This window comes from Coptis chinensis, chromosome 2 (assembly GCF_015680905.1).
Source record: "Coptis chinensis isolate HL-2020 chromosome 2, ASM1568090v1, whole genome shotgun sequence".
NCBI classification, from domain to species: Eukaryota; Viridiplantae; Streptophyta; class Magnoliopsida; order Ranunculales; family Ranunculaceae; genus Coptis; species Coptis chinensis.
Genome location: NC_141457.1, coordinates 14,272,872 through 14,297,058, shown reverse-complemented (window position 1 = coordinate 14,297,058; position 24,187 = coordinate 14,272,872). Strand labels below are relative to the sequence as shown.

The 24,187-nt window shown below is 42.8% G+C and overlaps 1 protein-coding gene across 1 annotated transcript; it reads right to left on the bottom strand.

Moving 5' to 3' along the window:
- Nucleotides 1-19,998, bottom strand: LOC147515014 (TRAM, LAG1 and CLN8 (TLC) lipid-sensing domain containing protein). Its single transcript, XM_086585807.1, has 5 exons — nucleotides 19,586-19,998; nucleotides 19,368-19,508; nucleotides 969-1,088; nucleotides 681-776; nucleotides 1-444 (listed from the first exon to the last, which is right to left on the bottom strand). Exons 1-5 carry the CDS (start codon nucleotides 19,802-19,804, stop codon nucleotides 337-339), a joined length of 684 nt encoding a protein of 227 aa, XP_086441933.1. The 5' UTR covers nucleotides 19,805-19,998; the 3' UTR covers nucleotides 1-336.
- Nucleotides 19,999-24,187: the final 4,189 nt, after the last annotated feature.

The window sequence follows — 24,187 nt, the reverse complement described above, 5'->3', positions numbered from 1 at the left end:
GAACACTGAAATGAGATTATTTTAGAGAGCTCAAAAATTACATCAACACTTGTACTTTCAGATTCAGCCTCACACAACTATTTTGGACAATCAGATTTATCCTACATTCCTGACTTACATCTTCTGGAAGCAAGAACAGAATCTGTAGATAATCAAACAAATCTCAAAGTGCTATTCTGCAAGTTCAGGTAGATTTCTGTATGCACTAAACGGATGCCAACTTGAAGCACCTCTTGTGGAGGGAATGATGATGGAAGATGAATTTCATTTTTGTAAAGCTTCTTGACTTTGTAACAGTTTTGCAATGAATCCAATTCAGTTCTCAGGGATGTAGGATCAAGCCACTTTGCTATGCTTACTCTTTTTTATTAGTTTATATTTCACCATCCTTGCGATCTTGTAGAACCAAAAAGCACTAACTAACTGCAATCCCAATGCCATTGCCTGCAGAGCATACATAAAAACAAAAACCATTTTCAGTGGTCACCAAGAGTATAACTGAACATAATTTTCTAACGTAATAGAGTGACCCAATAAGTGGTCAAAACTTTTATGGTGCTATTGCAACTGCTCTTTGATGACATAATTAAATTTTAACTTTAATTACTGAAGATTTCTTGATATCTTCATTTTGATATAACTAATGGTTTACTGAATTACAGATAGCATTAGCATCTTACCTTTACAAGTAGCGGGTTAGCGGCAGACAAAGTTAGATATGCAAGATAAGGTCCGCAGATCATCCTCCCGAAAGTGAAGATCACTGCAAAAGATAACTATATAAACCCAGTAGTTTAGTATATGTGCGAACCAACAATACCACGGAAATTTTCTTCAAATAGATGGAAACCAATGACGGGTATAAAAATAGCAGGAGGGTTAATTAATTTCATAAGACTTTACTAAATCTTCTTTAAGGGAAAGATTTTGATACACCTTAAAAATTTGTCTCAAGAGATGGAACTCACATCAGCAGCCAAATTAAGGTCAGTGTCTTTGTAACCAAGTTCTTTAAGAAGCTCCCTCATGTGTAGGAATGGGCTAGAGATCTCTGTTATCCACAAAGCTGCAACCATCTCCGATCCACACTGTAAAACAAAGTTAATAAGAGCCTTTTAATATGCAATATGAACTCCAAGACATTATCAGGCTACCAAGGTTAAGCCATTCTCAGTTTACAAAATTACAGAATTCGTGAGGTCAAAAACAGTTTTACAACAAATGCAGTTAAACCGTTTATGGACATGTCAACTAAAAGGTGCCAAACAATTAGACCAACAGTACTGTTCTGTAAATACAATTCACCTCCTCTTCTATTTATATGCTGACTGGTTAGAGAAGGCAGATGCAAGATTAACTGCGACGTGGTTAGTACGAAAAAAAAACAAAAGAAGAAGCATTTACAGAACCATGTATTTGCTTTGTTTCTCACAGCCTTAGTGTCTGAAGGCTTGAATACCTTACACAGGACACTAACTTAATACATCATCAAAGAAACCTCTAGCAACGAGATACATTAATAGCAGACCATGAGCTTAGACTATTACTCTTTGAATACCACAACATACATCATCTAGAGACTTACAGTTCAATGACCAACTTTGACTTCGAGAAAATCTCAAAATCATATTTCAACATCCCATCTGAATTTGTGATTTGCAAACAATTTTTACTGAAATAGTTGAAATCGTCAAGTCCGCATTTGGAGCAAGCTTTTCAATCCAAACTCACCAAAGACAACAGGAACTCGTGTCAAAGAAGGGGTGGATATAACAAACACTATAGCGATCACAATTCTTTCCAGAATTGTGGACGAGATCGGGGGGTGGGGGCTGTGAGAATATCAATGGTAACTTCAATCCTCAATGTTTTATTCGTTAGAAATTTAGAAATCAATCTGAAAATTGTCGGTTTGGATGCAGACAATGCCAAATTCCCAATCACTCAGATAGGGATTGTTAAATTTAGAAGAAGAAGAAGAGGTACGAGAGACAGAGGAGGAAGAATTAGATGAAAAAGAATGAGATGAAGTGAAGACATGAAGGAGATTGTGTGTCCATATTTTAGCAAGTATAAATGTGACATGTGGCGCTACCTCCTTAATGTTTGGATATGGTCTTGGTGTGGGTAGGAAGTACCAAAACACACTTTATGCCCAAGTACTGACTAACTCACTTCCTGTGTATGAAAGTGAAACAAGAAGGGGACGTGCTGAAGAACTTACTGGAGTAGTAAGTCCGGAGGACCATTTCCTGACTAGTATCTCCAAATTTACTACCCAGTTCCGAACTCCAACTCCAAATCTGAACCAAATCATGTTTTCTTGTTGTTTAAATCAATAGAAGAGTCCTTAGACATAATGAGATCTATTGACTTGGGAAACATTCTTCTAAGAGAGTCTAGATAAAACTTAGACAGATGGTTTTCTAGTTAAACACTAATTACTTAGCTCACAAGTAATTTAGGAAACCTAATCTATTTTTATAAATAGAATTATTAACTACGTTTGGAGTTTGATTCATCTCACAGAGGATACGTAGGCCACCATTAAAACATGGTTCAACTCATATTCTCTTTCTTCTCCTCTTGATCAAATATGTTCCTACAGAGGATACGTATGTTTCTAGATTAGGAAAAATGAATATAATGCCAAGCCAAGCCAAGCCCAACTAATAAGAAAACCTCGCTTCCAAAACCCCAACCCTCAGAAAAAAAAAGAGGTAGATGAAGACTCGATGAGCCGATTGAATAAAACTTGCTTATACACCACAATAGAAACGTCTAGCAACTAGATACATTAATAACATACCATGAACTTAGACTATGACTACTTGAATGCCACAACTATTAGAAGTCGTTCTTCAAGTCATAGTGGAGAGCGCGACCTGCGCTCTACCAAAGCACAAATAGAAGCAACCCGTGGCAAAATGAATCTGATGAGCGACCAAGCGCTCTGTCAAAGCCAAACCAGTAGCGACCCAGCCTCAGCGTATTGTTTAGAAACCCACACCACCGACTGTTTTAGTTTAGTTCCTATTTTAGATTCTTGTAATCTCTATATAAACATCTTGTAATCTTCTTACAAATTAATCAAGTAAATATTCTCTCCAATCAATCTGTCTCTCTAATTTATCATGGTATCAGCCTAATATTAATCCAAACCCTAATTCTAAACTCTATCAGCTTCCGCCTCCTCTCCATTCTTAATGGCCGACGCCTCCACTCCCAATAATGACTCTACTCCAAATTATGATGATCCTTTCTATGTCCATCACTCAAATAGTCCCACGGCTCGTATCTCCTCTGTTATCAGGGAACAATTATCCAACTTGGTTACGGTCTATCTCTAGAGCCCTTCGAGCAAAGAATAAGTTTGGTTTTGTCGATGGCTCTGTAACTCCTCCCAGCACTCCCAAAGAAAAATCCAAGTGGTCGCGATATGATGACTGTATGATCAGATTTTCTCACCTCTGAAATCCTCACTCTCTCTCTCTTTTTTTTCCTCTTTTCTCTCTTCTCTTTCTCAGTCTCTTATACTTCATAACCGCTAACCGTTTCCCGATTCCACGATCTCCACCTCTCCCTCCACAAGATCGCTAATCGTCCACTACTGCCTCAAGTGTCGCGGCCTGTATCCTATGCTCTCACTCTCTGGTGCCTTAAGTTACCTCGGTCTCTGGGACATGTCATCCCCATGGTCATGAATTTGGTAGATACAAATGCCCCCTCTCGGCCCCCAGAACCCTGTGAAGAACTTCGTTCGGGGGTCCGAGATATCCTCAATCTGCTTGATCCGCGGCCCCTCCTTCTCTTACTTCCTGGTGTTAGCGTGTGCTTTCTCCCAACTGGCACGTGCTTGCTCTGCCCTCTCACACGCGTGTTTAGCACGCCTTCACGCATCATGATTACCTGCAGAACCTGACTCCTCGTTCCTCGATATCCACGTGGTGCCCATCCTCTGGTTCATCTCTCTTGGCTTTTGGGTCGTACCCCCCGGAAAATTACCCTTTTGCCCCCGATGCTTCAAATCCCGTTCAAACCCTTCATCTTTCCCATTATTCCTCCATCCTTTATTCTCTCAACCTCAGCACCTCTCTCCCTTCCTTCTCTTCCTCTGCTCTCCTCTGTCCCGTTCTTCCTGTTGGCTTCCTCTTCCGGTGGTCTTCTTTACCGGTTCATTGTCCCGTCTTCCACGCTTTCTCTTCCTTTATTTGCTTTGCATTGAAAGTCGGGTTTGCTTTTTTCCTTTCACTCTTTTCCATTCTTGTTTTTTAGTTTAGATCACCGTTCAACTCTTCCCCGCCCATTAGGCTTTGTGATATCTTTATCTTGATCGCATTTTTGGAAATCATTGCTTTTTCGCATCGCTGCTTTCGAAGTCTCATGCGCCGAGTCTTGAACTCCTCCGTCGTCCGAATCGGGTCGGAGACCCACCCTCTAGATCTAGTAACACCATCGCGGACGGGTCGAGTCCCCACCTCGGTCGACAAGCCCCGCCGCTATCCCCCTACCTCGGGGAGATCGTTTAAGCTTCCCCACCCCTCATCTTACCGAGACCTAACCTAGATGCGGTCAAAGCCGCTATGGCATCCCGGATGATGTCTTTGTTAGAGCATGTGTGTCGGGCATAACTCATTTCCCTCCCCATCTTGTAGAACCGCGGCCGGGGAGCACGGTCGTTCTGATTGGGCAAATAGTAGCGGCTTAAAGGTTCCCTTGTCCTTGCTTGGCGTGGAAGTATGCAATCATTTCAACATTCCGCCATGTCAAGGCATTGGCAATTTATGGCGTGTCATGTGCTGTACGCCAACTTTTACAACAAAACCAATTCTCCCAAATCAAACTCCGCGATATCATTGCCCATTACTTCATCAAAAAGAGTACCAAGTTTGGCGGTGTAGGCTATCAATCCTTTTGTAGTCGTCCGCGGAAGAAATCTTTCATTCTTCACATCACCACCTCTGATAAAGTGTGGCACCATTACCCTTTGTATGTGTCAGGGAACTTTCGTCGGGGACATACCTCTGAGGTTTTCTAAGGCACTTACACTTCCTCAAGAAGCGGTAAGTGTAGGCGATCGATTGGTGTGTCCTTTTACTCATTCTTCTTACGTTCTTGACATCGCCGCTAACTTTCTTTGTCATAGGTTGGAGGCTCGACTCTCACTCTCAACTTTACAACGGTGTCTACTCCGCAATCTTCCAGAAACTCCGCGATCTGGGAAACGACCGGTCGTCCTTCTAGGCATTGATCCCGAAAAAGCCACTCCGGCTCGCTCGACCCAACCACAAAGACTTTGGCCCATACCAAGGAGGCTTTCTACCGTCTGCTCCACCTAAAGAGAGATTACCCAAACCTTCTCCCCCAAGACTAAGAAGAGGGCTACACCAAGAAGATCTCTCATTCACAAGCCGAGGCCCAAGAGAGCCGCCTCACCGGTCCAACAAACCTTCTACCGCTACTCGACCCATCCATCCCAGTGAGGTGTCCCCGGCCATATTCTTCTTTGCTGGCGATTAGGAGGGACGATTTTGCGGTTAACTCCCCTCCGCCCACCTGAACATGGATGTCAATAAACTCAAATGTGGGATAGCGACCACGAAGATGAAGCGGACCGAATCGGGTAGCAGGGCCACCCGCCAAGAGATGTAGACTGCTGGAAACACCTCCACTCCTCGCTACCCCCATCCGCCCGATCGGCTGGGCTCCACGGCCGTTGGTCCCATCACGCCGTCATGGCAGGATCCCGCGTGCGTTGCCCGTTGGGCTGGTGTGGCATCCCGAAGTTGAGGCCGGGGATCGCCTCGCCACCACTAAAGACTCGCTTTAGACATCTTTGCCGCTGCGGCGGTTCGCTCTTTTCTTCACCCCCATCTTCCACGAGATCAAGCCTACGGCGACTCGGGAACGTTTGCCGCCCATCGCGTTGCTATCTACACTGGGTGGGAGAAGGTGAGTCTCATATTGATTCTCTTGCCTTGCGTTTTTACTTTGTGTCACATCTAACGTTCCTTTGTGTTCAGCTAAGCCTGGATGTAGGCTATGTCATCCGGGGATTGACCAACACTTTCGACACTCTGGAGACGGTAAAGCAGGAGATCCATGGGCAGGACGGCTAGAAAGCTCGATATGCCAGGCTGGAGAAAGAGCGCGATGATTCTCGTATCGCGGCCCTCAAGTCACACAACGACCATAAAGCCACGGAAGGGGCTCTCCGCCAACAGATAACGGACCTTCAGGCTAAAATGACTAGCGAGAAGGTAGCAATGGAGGCCGCCGCTCAGACCACCCTTGACCGGTCCCTGGCAGCTGCCTCTGATCGCTTCCGCGCTCTGGCAGAAAAGAAAATTGCTAGAGAACTAAAGCGTCGGTGGCCGAAGCTTCGCACCTTTGGGAGACTTCTTCCCTCGCCGCCTCCTGCTACTTCCCTCCACGCTCGAAGAGGAGCTCCGCGAATCCCCGTGGCAAATGATGAGGTGGTGAACATATCGAAGGCTCGCTTGAAAGAGATGCTTTCGAGGACACCCTTCACGAAAAAAGCACCGCCGAGGGCGTTGATCGGAGTTCCGCCCTTTGTTTTACATCTCAATACCTTTTGTTTTCGCACTTGTTATTTTCTGAAGGCTCCCCACAGATACCGCTCTTGTTATTTTCTTGTTGTTTTGGATACTATGTGTGTCCCGTATTTCTGGGTGTTCCCAGCGGGCTAATGCCTTTGCCGATCTTGATGTATTTCAGATATTTTCATGTGGGAATATGTTTTACCAACTTGCTCAACTGTATTATGCTTGGCTATCTGCGATGATTTAGTTTTGGGGCAACTCAGTTTGCCCAAAATTTGGTTCTGGACCTCTGCATCCGCAGATGGCTTCCCATCTCATCGTCTCTGGCAGCCGTGAGGCTATTCTGGGGCAGCTCAATTTGCCCCCAGTTGGTTTTGGACCTCGTCGTCCGCGAAGGGCTCGTCCCCTCCATTATCTCTAACAGTCGTGAGGCTCTTTGGGGGCAGCTCAATTTGCCCCCAGTTGGTTGTGGACCTTATCGTCCACGAAGACGGCTCGTCCCCTTCGCTGTTTCTACTACATTGAGGCTGTTTGGGGGCAGCTCAGTTTGCCCCCAGTTGGTTTTGGACCTCGTTGTCCTTGCGACTCGCCCGTCCCGCCTGCCTCTACGGTAGGTGTGAGGCTGTTGGGGAGCCACTTTGCCCCCTGATTGGTTTGGACCTCGTCGTCGCTGAAGCGGCTCGCCCCTCATTTGCTCAGATCGGCGCGGAAATTTCTTTGGGCAGCCAGGTTAGTCATACTTTTGTCTTGATCTCGTCCTCCGCGATCAAGTTACATTGTGAGTTCACGGCCATTATACCACCAAATTCTTTGGTCTCAATTACACTTGATTCAATGACAACATGTGTGACACAAAACATCATCATACACTCAAATAATAATCTCTGGTGATTTAAGAGCTTGTCTTTAATTTAAATAACACTGTACAAAGCATCACTCATGGAATTTCTTCAACATTCTTATGTTCCAAGGTCTCGCGATGTCCTCCCCGCCGAGGTCTGCAGAACCGATAGGTCCGGCACCCTTCTTCGACCCGCGATTAGTATGGCCCTCCCGGTTAGGCCCTGACTTTCCGTATTTCTCTTTTACGGTGTGGCCGGGTCACTCTTTCGAAACGCGGTCCCCAATTGAACCGCCGTGGCTTCACCCTCTTGTCATATTTCCTCCTCGCAATCTCCGTGGTATTCCTCGATTTGATCGCGGCGCCATATCCCTCCTTTCCTCTGTAAAAGTTGGTCGTGACTAATATAACTTCATTGACTCCTTCCTCTACGGCTCACGTTCTAGTCGCCGCCTCCACCATCTCAACGGGAATCACCGCCCTCCACTCCATTTTTATGGCAAATGGCGACTCTGGAGTGGAAGTTAAGGTGTGGTTGGTTGATGCCCATAGCACTTTTGATTCAACTTCGATGCCCATGCCCCTTTTCGATCCTCTAATTTTTTTCTTCAAATTATCCATTATAGTCTTGTTAGAGGATTACGCCTCGACCATTCCCTCCGGATTGTAAGGAGCTGAAAATCCTTGCTTCACCTTGAATGCTTCGAGGAAATCACGTGCATTTTGCCCCAATGAACCGAGTACCGTTATCTGCGATTATGGTATCGCGGCGTTGCCAAATCTGCAAATTACGTTTTCGAAATTTCTTGACTTGCTCCTCTTTAACTTTCGCTGCATTGCCACACCCTCAACCCATTTGGTGAAATAATCCGTCGCGCCAACACGAACCTTCGTTTGCCACTAGCAAGGGAAGATCAACGATATCCGGTGCCCACATGGCGAAAAGGCCAGGGCTAAACACCTTATGCAGACTTCGGCCAGAGCGTGTATTAGCGGTGAGAATCTTTGACATTTCTCACATCTCTTTGCATACTCCGTTCGTCTGCCTCGCTTCGTAATGCGGCCAAAAATACCCTTGAGATAATAATCGATGTGCGTCGTCTACCCATGAGAATGACTTCCACAATCCCCTCATGAATCTCACTCAAAACCTCTTCCGCCTGTTTAAGCCCCATACATTTCAATAACGGTCCGTTGACATTCCGTCTGTATAGGTCACCATCTATCGAGTGTATCTTTTGGGACACTGTTCCATTCTCTTTCTCTCCCGTTTGTCCTCGATCTCTCGACCCTTAAAGGAAACTCTTTATGGGTTCCATCCACCTGTCTCTTTCTCGTGACTCCCAAAACCGCTTCACCTTCCGATGTACTTGGCTCGCTTTCGACTTCGATTTCAACGGCTCTCGCCGCTTGGTTCGGAAGCACCGCGCAGAACATATGCTAACGGCGTCGGCGTGTGCGTTTCACCGCGCCCGGATGAGGCGAACTTGATCTCGAGTAAACTTGCTAGCCTTTCTGCGTAACGCTTTAAATATTTTGCCATCACGGGGCAGGGCCATAAACTTCTCCGTTCATTTGACATATTACCAAGTTGGAATCTGAATACACCGTCAATTCACTCGCTCGAGATCGGCCGCCATTTCAACCATGCTATCACCGCCTCGACTTTCGATTTCATTATTGAGCTGCGCGAACCCCAACTTCATCGACAACTCTAACCGGTTATTCTGCGGTGTAACCAACACCACCCCGATTCCACTTCCGGTTGTCGGTCGCGAGCCATCTGCGAAGAATTCTCCACCGTTCCTCATATCCGCGGTCGAATGGGTCATGACTAGGATCGCCCTCTCGTTCCATAACCATTTTCTCTCCCATGTGGTCATCGGTGGGAATTCTGCGCGGGAATTCTGCCATCGCTTTCAATGCGCTCTGGCGTCCGATCACGGTACTATGTCGTAAGAACTTCGAACTTCTTGCCCCACTTCAACATTCTTCCCGACTTGTCCGCCTTCGAGGGCCGTTTGAGTGGCAAGTTTGTCACCACCACTACCTTGAGTGAGCATCGGCACGATTTTAATTTCATAGGTGAAAACCAAAGCCGAAGCAAATTTCTCGATCCCCGCTATATCCGGTTTTCGTGATCTAACATGGTTTTGCTCGAAAATACACCGCCTCTCTGTCTTTGTCCACCACCCCTTATCAACACGGAGTGATTCGTGTACTCGACACCCCAAGTATAGATACAATTTTTCACCTTGCCCTGGTCGCGACAAGATAGGGGCTCTTCCTAAATAAACCTTTAACTCCTGGAAAGCATTTTCACACGCCTCGGTCCATTGGAAATCAGTTGTTTTCCGCAAGAGTAGGTACAGAGGTCTACACTTGTCCAAGGATTTTGAAATGAACCTGTTGAGAGCCGCGATTCTTCCTGCCAACCTCTGGACCTCTTTCACATCACAGGGGCGATTGCATTTCTACCAAAGCCCCGATCCGTCCGGATTTGCTTCTATTCCGCGGTATGTGACGATATAACCCAAAAACTTTCCCGACGTCACCCCAAAGGTGCATTTGTCAGGGTTCAACATCAATTTGTATTTCCGTAGTATCGTGAGCGTCTCCTTCAATCCCTCCGGATGTTCCTCCTGGTCATACTCTTTCTACCATGTCGCCTATGTAGATTTCCATTCCCCGCCGATTTTGCTCTCAAACATCTTCTCCTATCCTCACGAAGGTAGCCCGGTGTTCTTCTTTAATCAAAAGGCATTCGGTATAACGGTAAACTCCCCTTCTACTATAAACGCGGTTTTGTCTTGGTCCGGCTCATACATGAACACTGATTGTACCCGTGGACGCGTCCATGAAAAGAAGAACTTAAACTCCGCAACCGGATCCACCAACTCATCTATCCGCGGCATCGGGTAACAATCTTTTGGACATTGTAAATTGACATCCGCGGAAATCGACACACACATTCTCACTTTCCCATTTTTTTTGGAACCGCGACAATGTTGGAGAGCCATTCCGTGAACTTGCATTTGTGAATAATCCCCGCCGCTTTCAACCTATGTATCTCCTCTCATTATCCCTCAAGCAGATACCGCGGCTTTAAGCCTCTCATCTTTTGCTTGGGATGGGTTTGGCCCTTCTCTCATATGCAACCTGTGACAAGCAAATTCGGATCCGCCCCACCGGATCCTCTACGGACCATCGCGAAAACATCGTTGTTCTCCATCAACAAAGGCGATCAACTTTGCTTTCCAACTCTCCGGCAAATCGGCCCCAATAGACACCAATTTCTCTTCTTCCCCAGTACCTACGTTCAATGTCTCAACCTCATCCATTGTCTTTGCCCCCACCGGCAATTCTGGGTCCGTTACCGCGATCTGTGATTGCTATGCCTCGGGTCCGCCATCTTCGGGCGCCCCCTTATCCGTCTTGGCGGATCAATTCTCGAACCACCACCTGGTGTATTCTTTGAGCTGCAACTTGGTCCCCTCTTATCTCATACATTCCTCCCTTAGTTGGGAAACGGATCACTTGATAGTAGGTGGATGGAATTGCTTTCATCTCGTGAATCCATCTTTTTCCAGGATTGCATTAAATTGCGAAGTGGAGTCCACGACCATGAAACGGGTGAACAGATTCACGGGACCTCTTTGTCACCGGTAGCTCCAGTTTCTATGGGTTCGGTCATGCTACCGTTGAATCCAAACAGATTGGTCCGGGGGGCTTCAATTGCTTTCTTCTCAATGTTCATTTCTTCCATCGCACCGCTTAAACAACAAATCAACCGAAGCTTCCGCGATCTATTAACACCTTCTTCACCATGTAGTTACCCATCGCTATTGTTATCACCGCAGCATCCTCGGGAGAGATTACCGCTTCCGGATCCTTTGGTGTGAATTCTATCCTCCCATCCCTTCCGTGGTTCCCCGAACCGCCGCGGAATACTTCGAGACCTCATTTATCTGGCGTAAGGCTGGACGCCCTCCTTACTTTGTCCCTCGTGAGCATTCCTTCCTATTGTTTCCCCACTAAAGATGACATTGATGGTTCCTAGGATCCTCGCCATGGCCGGCGCTTTTTGACCGGATGTGCCTCCACGATGAACTCTCCAAAGAACCCCTTTTCTATCATTCTCTCTACCAACCATCGTGAACGCGAAACACCTCATTGGTTTTGTGGTTTGGATCCGGTGGTATCGCGAAAACGGCTTCTCTTCCAACTCTCTAGGCGTGCTTTTTCGGACCTTCAAAATCTCGCATTCCTTTGATTAGCGGCAATATCTCCTCTAAAGTTTTGTTCAAAGGAGTTGGCGCTATATATCGCGGTATGGTTTTCTCACGAATGTCTCTCCTAGCTATGCCTCGACCTCTACCGACTTTGTGTGTTTCTTCCCCCGTAAGATCCCTCCCGGGCCGCGGCTTTCCTCTCGTCTTTTCCGGTCGCCCCGCCCTACACTCTGACCGATTTCTCCGCCTTCCTAGGCTCCTTAGCGGTTCTCTCGCAGATATCCTCATAACGTTATGTACTACCGACCTTTGGATACAACGCATGTAACGCCGCGGACCTCGATTTTGGACACGATTCGTGGACTCTAGTACTTCGCTTCAACCCATGCCGGAATGCTATTATCTTGCGGTGTTTCATCCAAATTCTCCACCCTCAAAGTCTCCTCCTTGAACCTACACAAAATTCCCTCGATTGTCCGGCGGATTTTCGTTTGACATTGAAGAGGTCCGCGATATCCACTACTCTCCGTTTTCGATGAATGAAATGGTCCACAAATGCCCGTTCAACTCCTCGAACTTATTTATACTTCATTGACGCCAATCGGTAATACCAATCCAAGCTCCCCTTTCGGTAGCGGGAAACATCATGCGGCGGAGTCCGTCATATTTACTCTCTTGCCGCGGCGGCATCTGCCGCTTAAAGTGGTGTAAGTGGTCCGCAGGATCACCCTTCCCGTCATATCGCTTTCGAACCTCGGTTGCAAAACCTCTTCCGGTACCTCCGAATTCCAAATAGAATCTGCTGGCGGGTTCGATTAAGTCCGCCACCACCTTCTTTCACCGCCCTTGGCTTTCCTTTTCCGCCCCGACTTATTTCTATCCTTTCAATCATTGCCCGGATCACCTCGGCGGTGGGACCCTCCCTCAAGATCACCACTTGGCCCCTCGGGCTTCCTCGCCTCTGTCCCCCACCTCGCTATTCTTCTCGCTCTCTAGTCCCCCCCTTTTGTTGTAGTTTCCTTTCTCTTAAGATCTTCATTCTCCTCCCTCAATCTCACTACTTCTTCCCCGCAGAGTCCGGTTGCCTCCGCCGTCGTCAGCGTCTTCTTGACCTTCCCGTGGTGTTTCTTCCAACTCCACACTCGGAACCTCTTCCTCATCGATTTTTCTCTCACTTTTTGGTCTCCCTCTCCCTTTCTTAGCTATCGTTGCCATCCTATAATCTCTTCTTGTCCCTAAACCGTAGGTCACTCCGGGCGACTTCACGACGGCGCCAAATGTATGATCGATTTTTTCACCTCGAAAATCCTCTCTCTCTTTTTCCTCTTTTTTCTTCTCTTTCTCGGCCTCTTTATACTTTATAACCGCTAACCGTTTTTCGATTCCCACGATCTCCACCTCTCCTCCCATAATCGCTAACGGTTTCCGATTCCACGATCTCCACCCTCTCCTCCCAAGAAGATCGCTAAACGCCCTTCATCGTGTCGCGGCCCGTATCCTATGCTCTCACTCTCTGGTGCCTTAAGTTACCTTGGTCTCTAGGACATGTCATCCCCATGGTCATGAATTTGGTAGATACAATGACCTTGTTGCTTCATGGATTCTCAATTCTGTTATTCCAGATATCCGTGGCAGCATCCTCTTTGCCGACTCTGCATCTGAAATCTGGAATGATCTAGGTGATCGTTTTTCACAAACTAATGCACCCAAGGTTTTTCAACTAAAGGATTCTCTCACTCTTCTCAAGCAAGACAATCGTCCGGTATCTGTTTATTTCACTTTACTTAAATCTTTCTGGGATGAATTAAGTTCTTTATCTACTATGTTTGCTTGTACTTGTGGCCATGCATCTATTTTTGCCAAAGAGGTTGAAGACGGTCGTTCTATGAAATTCATGCAAGGCCTAGATGCCCGTTTTCAATCCATCCGCAGTCAAATTCTCTTGATGGATTATTTTCCTCGTATGTCCAAGATTTATTCTTTAATCCGACAAAAGGAGAAGCAATAAGAGATTCATGCACTCTCTCTTCCTTCGCTCGGGCGTTATTGCCACGAGTACTTTCATTTTCGGAAGACCAACGGACTTCTTCGAAATCGGTCCGCCTAAACCTCCACATGTAGCGGTGGTTCGCCGGCGACCCACCGAAAGGCCGCCTCGGGATCTGAGGGCCACCTGAGCGAAGCACGCGCTTTCGCCCATTCTACAACCATTGTAACCGAAGTTGGACATCATATGGTACATGCTACAAACCGCATGGTTATCCACCCAAGCTTGCTCGGGCTAATTCGGTTCTTTATAGACTCAATTCTCCTCTTTTCTCCATAGAACAATCAACCAACTTCTCGGTTTGCTTGATTGGTAGTACCTCTTCCACAAGCAAACCCGACGGGTATATCTCTCGTGTTTTTCTAAATCCATATGGATCATTGACTCTGGTGCTACCAATCATGTCTGTTCTTCATTACATCTGTTTTCTCACTATCATACTTGTTTAACACATTCTACTCTTAAACTTCCAGATGGAACAGACCATTTAATTACTCATGTTGGTAGTGTCATTCTCTCTCCCCTTTTGCGTCTTGACAACGTTCTGTTTGTTCCCACCTTTCATTTTAATTTGCTTTCCATTAGTGAACTAGTCAAGTCTCACCCTATCTCTGTTACGTTCACTAATGATTCTTGCCTTTTTCAGGACCAATTAATGAAGAAAAAGATTGGATTGGGACGTGGAGGACTCTACCATCTCCAACTAGCTTCCGTTTGCTCATCCCACAACTCCACCACAAATAATTTATGGCATTATCGCCTAGGACATTTATCTTCCACGCCTTTGCAGATTTTAGCCAAGCAGTTTCCTTTCATTTCTAGTTCAAATAATGTTACTTGCACTGTATGTCCGCAAGCTAAGCAACCTCGTTTATCTTTTTCTCATAGTTCAATTAAAACTATTAGACCTTTTCAAATGATTCATTGTGACATTTGGGGTCCTTTTCATTTACCATCATATTCCAATGCTCGTTTTTTCTTAACTATTGTCGATGATTTTAGTCGTGCTACATGAATTTATCTTATGACTGTCAAATTTGAAACTGCCATGCATTTACAATCTTTTTTTACCATGGTTCATACTCAATTTCATTCTACAATACATTCACTCATTTCTGACCATAGGAACATTGATGACCATTTTCATGAAATCTAAGTCATTCGATCCGACAATGGCTCTGAATTTATATCTCATAACATGCAACAATTCTTTTCAAAACATGGGGTAATCTACTAACGTAGTTGTGTTGCTACTCCCCAATAAAACGTTGTTGTTGAAAGAAAGCATCGTTACTTACTCAACGTTGCACGAGCATTATGTTTTCAAGCTCACCTCCTATTATCCTTCTGGGGTGAATGCATTCTCACCGCAGGCTATCTCATTAACAAAATTCCTAGCACCTTGTTAAATGACAAATCACCTCATGAGCTTCTATTTACAACACCTCCCACTTTTGCCCATCTTCGTGTTTTTGGTTGTTTATGTTTTGCTTACAACACTTCCATTAAAAATAAGTTTGATCACCGCGGAAAACCTGACATCTTCATTAGTTATCCTTATGCTCAAAAAGGCTATCGCATTTATGATTTATCTTCCAAGAAAATTTATATTTCCCGTAACGTGATTTTCCATAAGACTATATTTCCCTATCAACATTTATCTCCCCCCATCACATCACATCCACTTTGTTTTTCCCCTTTACCTATCCTGCATAATGAAACCTTCGACATTCAATCATCTCATGTAATTCCAATGGATGGAGCACGACCTCCTCCAGCCCAACTCGAGCGCGACCCGTGCTCTCTTCTTCCTGACAATATTTCCACTCCATCTCCGTCACCCCCCCTTTTGGAAGATCCTCAGCCATCCCACCTCAATCCTCCTGCCTCAACTCGATCTACTAGAATGCGACAACCCCTACCACTCCTCATCCAAGATTATCATTGTCCTACTCTCACCAGCTTTTTTTCGGTCCTCGCTCACCAACCTCCTCCAATCGAACTCTAAGGTAATACGGTCTTCCACTCCATACCCTATGGTTTTTTATGTTTCTGACACTAACTTTTCTCCTTGTTATAGAGCTTTTTTGTCTAAAGTGTTTTCTTCAGTTGTCCCTACATCCTTTTCTCAAGCTGTCAAAATTCCGAAATGGAGAGCTGCTATGGCTGCTGAAATTGCAGCTTTGGAACAAAATAACACATGGACTCTTGTTCCGTCATCTTTTTATCATAAGCCTATTGGTTGTAAATGGGTTTTCAAGATTAAATATCATTCAGATAGTTCTATTAAACATTACAAAGCTCGTCTTGTTGCCAAGAGTTACAATCAGATTGAAGGCCAAGACTATCATGACACTTTTGCACCCGTTGCAAAACTAGTCACTATTCGATTACTTCTCTCCATTGCTGCTATCGGACATTGGACTCTTTCATTAATTTGGATGTCCACAATACCTTTCTCCGCGCGATTTGGATGAAACTGTTTATATGACATTACCTCCCGGATTCACCAAACGTGGGGAGAAACAGGATATGTCGCTTCAATAAGTCCTTATATGGACTCAAGCGAGTTTCGGCAATGGTTTGCCAAACTATCTACCACTCTTATTTGCCGCCTTCACTCGGTCTAAGTCCGACTATTCTCTATTCACTAATATTTGTGGTTCCGATTCTACATTTGTCCTTGTATATGTGGATGACATTCGATCGCAGCAAACAATCCTTCTCTCATTCGAACTTGAAGAAATTTTTAGAAGCAAAGTTCTATATCAAGGACTTGGGACGCCTAAAAATATTTTTGGGTATCGAGGTTGCTCGCTCCAAAGAAGGATTATTTCTTACACAACGAAATGTCTTTTGGACATTAAATGCGATTCGCGGTACCACATCGGTGGTCGTATTTTCGAATTCCCTATGGAACAAAACATCAACCTCCATACCGATAATGGCACATTACTTCGGGATCCTACCGTCTATCACCGCTTTGATCACGTCTCTTATATCTCACGATTACACGCCCGGATATCACTTATTCGTTAATTATCTCACCGTTTTACGCAATCTCCACGGACTCCATCTCTAGATGCCGCTTTCATCGATACTCCGCTTACCTTAAAGGTTCGATCAACAAAGGAATTCTCTTATCCGCTAATAGTTCTTTACACATCTACGGTTTTACGATTTCGGATTGATCGGGTTTGGTTGCCCACACTCGCCGTCTCTACTAGTGGTTATTGCACTTTTCTTGATTCTAGCCCTATATCACGGAAAACAAAGAAACAGAGCATCAGATCCCGTTCTTCACCGAAGTTCTAATATCGTTCCATGGCTACTCTGGCATGTGAACTTCAATGGTTGAAATATCTTCTCTCTGACTTAGGCATCTCTCATCCTTCTCCGATGACCATGTTCTGTGACAATCAAGCGACCTCTTCATCTCTCTCAAAATCCAGCTTTTTCATGAACGAACGAAGCATTATTGAATGGATTTGTCATTTCTTTACGCGACAAGATACAGGCCAAGTTACTATCTCCTATGTTCGTTCCATCCTCAGATCAGGTGGCTGACGCCTTCACTAAACCACTCGGCAAGGACACATTTCTGAGATTAATTTGCAAGTTGGGAGTTCTTGATATTCACTCTCCAACTTGAGGGGGAGTATTAGAAGTCGTTCTTCAAGTCATAGTGGAGAGTGCGACCTGCGCTCTGCCAAAGCACAAATAGAGTGCGACCCGTGCCAGCGAACAGTAGATACAGCGCAACCTAGAGCTTACTCAGGGGTTGGGAAGGTAGAGCAAGGAGGGATGTTATGAGTTACTAGCTTTCTACTTGGCCTTGGCTTACTGAACGGGGGCAGGAAAGGGTTTCGGTAATGAGCGATTTAGGAAGGAAGCAGAAGACCGGTCTAGTCAGGCATTGTTTTGTACAGACATATGGTGGGAGTTCTACTGCGGTCATGTTCCTGAGCTGCAGAGGTTTGCAAGACGGGTGTTATCACAAACATGTAGCAGCTCCAGTGCTGAGATGGCGGGGGTGCTTTTTTCATTATGAAATTGCGTAGAGTCATGTGCGAATCTCCAGCTAGTTCGGATTCAAACATGACCACAGGAAAGCTGCTGCAGTCTCAAGCTTAGTAGCTATTTGGACTCAATTCGCTTCTGCCCCTTTCACTGTTGTCTTCGATCGAATAATAAGTTGATACCAATAATGGTGGCGTGCCCAGCATAAGATTCTTCTTCTGCGTTTAATCCCCACTCATATATGGTATGGAAGCAATTCCGCCGGTAGAAGTCTCCCCCCACTATAATAATCCTCGAGCCAAGCTCAAGGAAGCAGAATGGGTTCAATCTCGATATGATCACAACATGAGAAAGTCTGCCTGATCGATTCACAAATAAGGGGGAAAAGGAATCGGCAAACAAAGGCATTGGAAATCATACTTGGCACACCAGCGTTTACTGAACTTATTGTGTACCCTACCCTAGGAGTTCGCAGCTCTGATAGTCGCATCCAGTCTAATCTAATAAATAGAAGTTAGTTTTGGCACATACTAGTCTTCTAGGTGAAGTAGCTTCTTCTCCTTCCCTGCACCGCTAGTTGAATAAAGGTGAGTTGGCTTGCCCTTCCCTCCATTCCAGACAGGAATGGTCTAAGTTGCTCCAGCTCTATTAGCTCGGTGCGCCTTTATGTATCAGCTATTAGTAGGTTCTGTGCTCGTAGTCCAGCTCTCCTGGAAACAACCGATCTTTGCAGCCCTGGTGAATCCTATTCATTATCTATTATCATGGCTCTTTCTTTATTCAAAGCTCGTATGTCTCCACTGCTAGGTTCGCGTCGTCCTGCGCTCTGTCAAAGCACAACCCGAGCGCGACCCACGCCTCGCGTATTGTTTAGAAACCCACACCACCGACTGTTTTAGTTTAGTTCCTATTTTAGATTCTTGTAATCTCTATATAAACATCTTGTAATCTTCTTAGAAATTAATCAAGTAAATATTCTCTCCAATCAATCTCTCTCTCTAATTTATCAACAACAGAAATCATCTAGAGACTTATACTTCAAAGACCAACTTTGACTTCATGAAAATCTCACAGCAAAAAGCACGGCGCCATAGGTAGCTCAACGTTACTCTCTTATTCAAAATTTTGCTTCTGGTGAACTCTTAAAGTTTCGACTAATACACGTCCAGTTCGTAAGGCATTTGTCGGCTGTCTTCGCCATGAATTTGTGCCTGTTGTTGTAGAAATTATGGTTACGAAGTCTGACTTGTTTAAGTGATTGCCACCACTAGAAGATAAGGATTTCCTTATAACTTCAATATGCAAAATCTTTGCAAGTTCTTAAGCAGTCAAAGTTAAGGGCCATCATTAAGATTTTAGGTAAACTAAGTTAACCAACGGCTTAAGCCAGGTCTCCTCGAAGCAAATTAAAATCTCAGAACACTCCATTTAACACCTAAACATTGATTTCACCTATCTCTCCCTCCACCACCCACTAATATTTGGTTTCCATCTGCTCAACTTACTAAAAAGTCGATATCAATAAACAACTTTGACATTTGTTGTGTTGTAAGTTTATTTCCAATTAAAAAACAAATATTATTCCCTACAAACAATAAGCAACCTTATTTTTTAACAAAACTAAGTGAGTATCAGGAGAAAACAGGCAGCTTCTGTACACATACCATTTCATAAAAGAGGCCTGCCCCGAGTCCAATGATGCTGACTAAATGATGAACAGAGTTATCAAGCGCGACATGTTTGTCAAACAGGCAGCATATCAAATCATATACGAGATAAGCAAGGCTCACCGCCAATGTGCTCATCTGCATTGGTTCAAGAACCTAAGATTAGTATCACAAAGTATACCAAGAAACCAAAACATGAAGATTAATATACAAACCTGCCAATGCGAAGACCTCGACGCCAAAGGACAAGCGGGGCATCTCCAATCTTGAACAGAGAGAGTAGCTAAAGTAACAGCCAAAGTAGCATGGATTGTAGAAACAATACGGTTGCAAGAATTGAAAGAGAGTTTTGGGAAAATCTTTCTAACTAGTAAAAATGCCACTGTCCATGAGACAACTCCCAGAAGAACCATTTTGACTATGTACTCTTCCATTCACTTGTTCAAAGTTTCAAAGCACGTTCACAGTTTGAGAGGTTTATAGGACAAGTCCACACAACATTGTAAATTTGTAATGAAACATTTATTATTGACCTGTTAAGTTAGCTAGAACAGTTGGGTAGGTCAGAGGGGATGTCTATTTGTTTTTTTTCCCAAATCTTTAGGGGCTAAAGCGATTGATGTGTAGCGTTTTAACGTTCATTTCATTGGCAATAAATAAGATGACATGCGCAACTCGTTGAGACGTGGACACATCACAGTGTGACAGCTGGGGTTATTTATGGAAAAAGAAACAGTTGGGTAATTGGGCCTTAATTATTGGGCATGTGAGTGGTGAAAATTAGTGTAGCAGTTGTTTCATTTAGCTGAGGGCTGTGTAGCGTTTATGTGCAGTTTGGTAAGTACTGTAATAAGTAGCATAGTACAAAATATAATATCAGGATATGGCTATATGTTGACCCGTGATTTATGGATATGTATTAGGGGTGGAAATTTATCTTAACCTGGCCCTGATTGACCCGATCTAACCCGATCCTAAGCCCTATAAAGCCCTCACAGAGTTTAGGGCAGGGCCGACCCGGCCCTAATGCCTTCTAAGGCAGGGTCAGGGCTAAGATTCTGAAACATAGGCCCGACCCTAACCAAGCCCTAGTTATAATTTCACTATAAAATACACAACTAAACTATCCAATTCCTTGTTACATATTTTCAATTAAAATAATACTGTCCTTTGTAATTTATCACTTACCGTATGGATCTTTCTAATAACTTGTCTTATATCATAAAAATTTGTAAACCTAATTGTTTTATCTCACAACTCACGCATCTACACCTCACAACTCCCCCGCCTAACCTAGTCGCCAAGAACAATAATGAGCACGGGCACTAATTTAATGAAAAATAGGTTGACGCCAAGAAAAACTATTTCCATACTCTTATTTGTCTTTTGTGTTCTTCAATGTTAAATGTAATTTTGGTGAGATTTGAGTACAAGAAATAATGGATTTATGTCAAATGAAAGTTCATTCCAAAATGTGTCTTGTGCATTTTAACCGTAATTTTGAAATATAAATATGAGTCTCCCTATATCTTGGTTTATTAGATTGTGGATATGCATTTTAAATTGTTGGACTTATCAAAATTATTACTAGATTGGTTGTTATTCAAATTTCAAAGTGGTGGGACTTTGAGTTTGCAAATCTTTGAAATTTTTTTGTAATATAAATGAGTTTTAAAACTGATGCAATAAAAAGAAGAAAATATATATGCCCGGGCCTAAACTGTTAAAGAGGGCTTAGGGTAGGGTCAGGGCTTGAAATTTAGACTTATGACCCGAATTCTATAGAGACTTTAGAGTAGGACTCGCCCGCCCTAATAACTGAAAAGGCTTTTAAATGTTTTAGGGGCTAGACTAGCTTTTGACCCCCCCATTTCCCACCCCTAATATGTATTGTAGATATATTTTTTTATGTGGGGATATTTTACATTGGAGCATTTGTAAATATTTTAGATATATCGCGATATATCGACAAATATCAACAAACTGTGTGTGGGTATTTTTTACTGCAAAAGAGCAAATATCGTGGATATATTATGATATATCGATAAATATCTACAAATATCAATAGTAAGCCTATGCTAATAAATATCATAGATATATTATGATATATCGATAAATATCCACAAATATCAATAGTAAGCCCATGCTAATAAAGCACCAATTCCATAATTTATTTCCTCTTACAAAAGTTAAAATCATACGCATGAAGCACTCTAATTCTTAATTAGTTGTAATTTATCACTATTTTCATGATTAAAAAAAATAAAAAAATCATCACCATAAAATCACCTCACCATTTTTTTTCCATCTCTAAAGAGTACTAGTCAATTTCTTTTTCTTTAAATCTAAAGAGTACTAGTCAATTCCTTTTTCTTTAAATTGTACTAGCTATTGTTGCACTCTCGATGAGCGTCATATTTACCTGAATAAAAGAAAGAGTCCCAACCCCCAACCCCCCCCCCCCCCCCTCTCAAGTGTAGATACTAGCCATAAATAACGTTTTACTTTTTCCAACCAATCAAATTAGTTTTGCTTTGTTTGAGCTTTTATTAATTTTATTAAATGTAGATATTTTTGTATTTAATTTTTAATTTGAACAAAAAAGAGGTAGAAAAATATATATATAAAACAAAAGATGTATAAATTTGATAATCTATTTTATTTTATTTTATTTTTTTGGATAAAGAATTTGATAATCTAATTCTAATATTATATACTCTATTACAAATTGAATTCAAGATATAATATATTTATCCATAAAGAGAGTGTGTTCCCATAATAATAAAAAAACATAAGGAGAGTGTGACTGATCCACACCCACGTGTGGAGGCTGTAGCAGTATACATGTACTTCATCACACCAGTACTTGTAGTAAATTGAGGTGTTTGTTGGCAGCTTTTTAAGTGTCAAACAAAAGTGTCAAAAGTGGGTATAATTACGATTTCAGAATAAGTTTGTGGACATACCACTATTTGTTGTCCACAATACCTCATGTCCTGATTGGTGGAGAGGCTGCCCAGGAAAGTTGTTTACCTGTTCGAAAAACTGTTTATCTCGCCCACAAAGTGTTTGGACCAATGAGAAGCTGCTGTTTGTGGACAAGTCTGCCCACAAATTCGCTCTCTTACATTTTTGCTATGCCTAAAGTAAGATAAAGTCACTTGGTTTTATTGTAAATTTGGCAAGCTTTAGGGGCATCAATAATTTTGTTGACTAATAATACATTGAATATATCGTGGATATTTTCAATTTATCGGGTTTTTATGAATTTATCGCGATATATCGACGATTTTTACATGTGCAAAAGCCCTTTTTATATCCTCGATAATTGATCAGCTCCCAAGTGTGCGTTTTATTATCTTTACATTACTGCATTACAACTCTTCTTACGCATAATGAAAAGACAACTCATAGCTTTTATTATCTTTTTCAAGTTATAGAGGATTTCAGACCACTTATCATAAAAGCTGCATCTTGGCACCAAAATGAGCCTTATTAATGCTTATTATGAAGACTCGAAGCTGTTATAAAAAAGTGCTGAAAAGTCAAAGTCAAAGGTCAAGGACTCAAAACCAGATAACTGAAAAGTCACGTCCTTAACTCAGAAGACTAGAGATGGATGACCTTGATACAAAAGAAGACTTGCTCAAAACCTAGCTTGATCAAGAAGATATGAAAAAACAAAAGAACAAACAAAAAGGAAAAGCATAAAACAGTCATGGTGAGGTGTCTTGCACTAGACCATAACAGGCTATTTGCAACAGCAAAAAACCGTTGCTAATAATTTTTGCAACGCTTTTTAAGCGTTGCAAATATGGCGTGGGCAAAGTCTTGGAAATATTTGCAGCGGTTAATAAGCATTGCAAACAAAAAATTTCAACGATTATTAACCGTTGCAAATATTATTTGTAACGCTTGGTTATGCCAATTTCGTACAAAACTTTTGCAACGCTTTTTAATTTGTAACGGTTATGAACCATTACTGATGGGTTGCAAATGAAAAAAATAATAATTTCTCATATTTTGTAGCAACCAGCTAAACTTGTAAAAAGATGCCCCTCTTGTTAAACCCTACAAAAAAATAATTTCTCATATTTCTCATTATATTGGGACGCCCTTAACCTGCAAAAATGACACTACTAGCTCTATATTGAAATAAACATCTCAATTCCATATATGAATTTATCCATATCGCAATTACCTTACAAGTAAATAATAGCAAACCCAAATAAAAGGCTGAAACATGTAGGATATTCGTTGAACTATATATATAGTATAACTTCAAAATATTTTCTAAGAGTTACAAATTCATATTTACAAATAGCAAAGAGTTACAAATTTCGATACAATTTTCCAAGCAATCCCAAATCTTTGCAATACCAAGCATTAGTGATGGCTTCACTCACTATAAATCTTAGCTAGTGGGGCTCCACAAAGTCCATCTAATTCCTAAAAATTCACAAAACAAATAATGAACTCAGAAATACAATAATACTAATTAAACTCATGTAATTAATTAAAATTTTGAAAATCCACCTAAAGGAAATAACAAGTTGAACAAATGAGAAAATGGATGGTGGAATTTTAAGTTTTTACCTTGATGAGGAGCTTGACGTTAGCATGATCATCTGATTAGGGAGTTGTTCTTTTGGTTTTCTTGTTTTTCCCTCCATCAAACTTATACCCTACACAACACATTGAACCACAATAAAAATTATCTATCTAACTATTCAAGAAGGCTTTGAAACACTTTAAGAAACAAAAGCATCACTTCTACAAACCTAGGAGTGTCCAAAAATATTGCCTTGCATCAACAT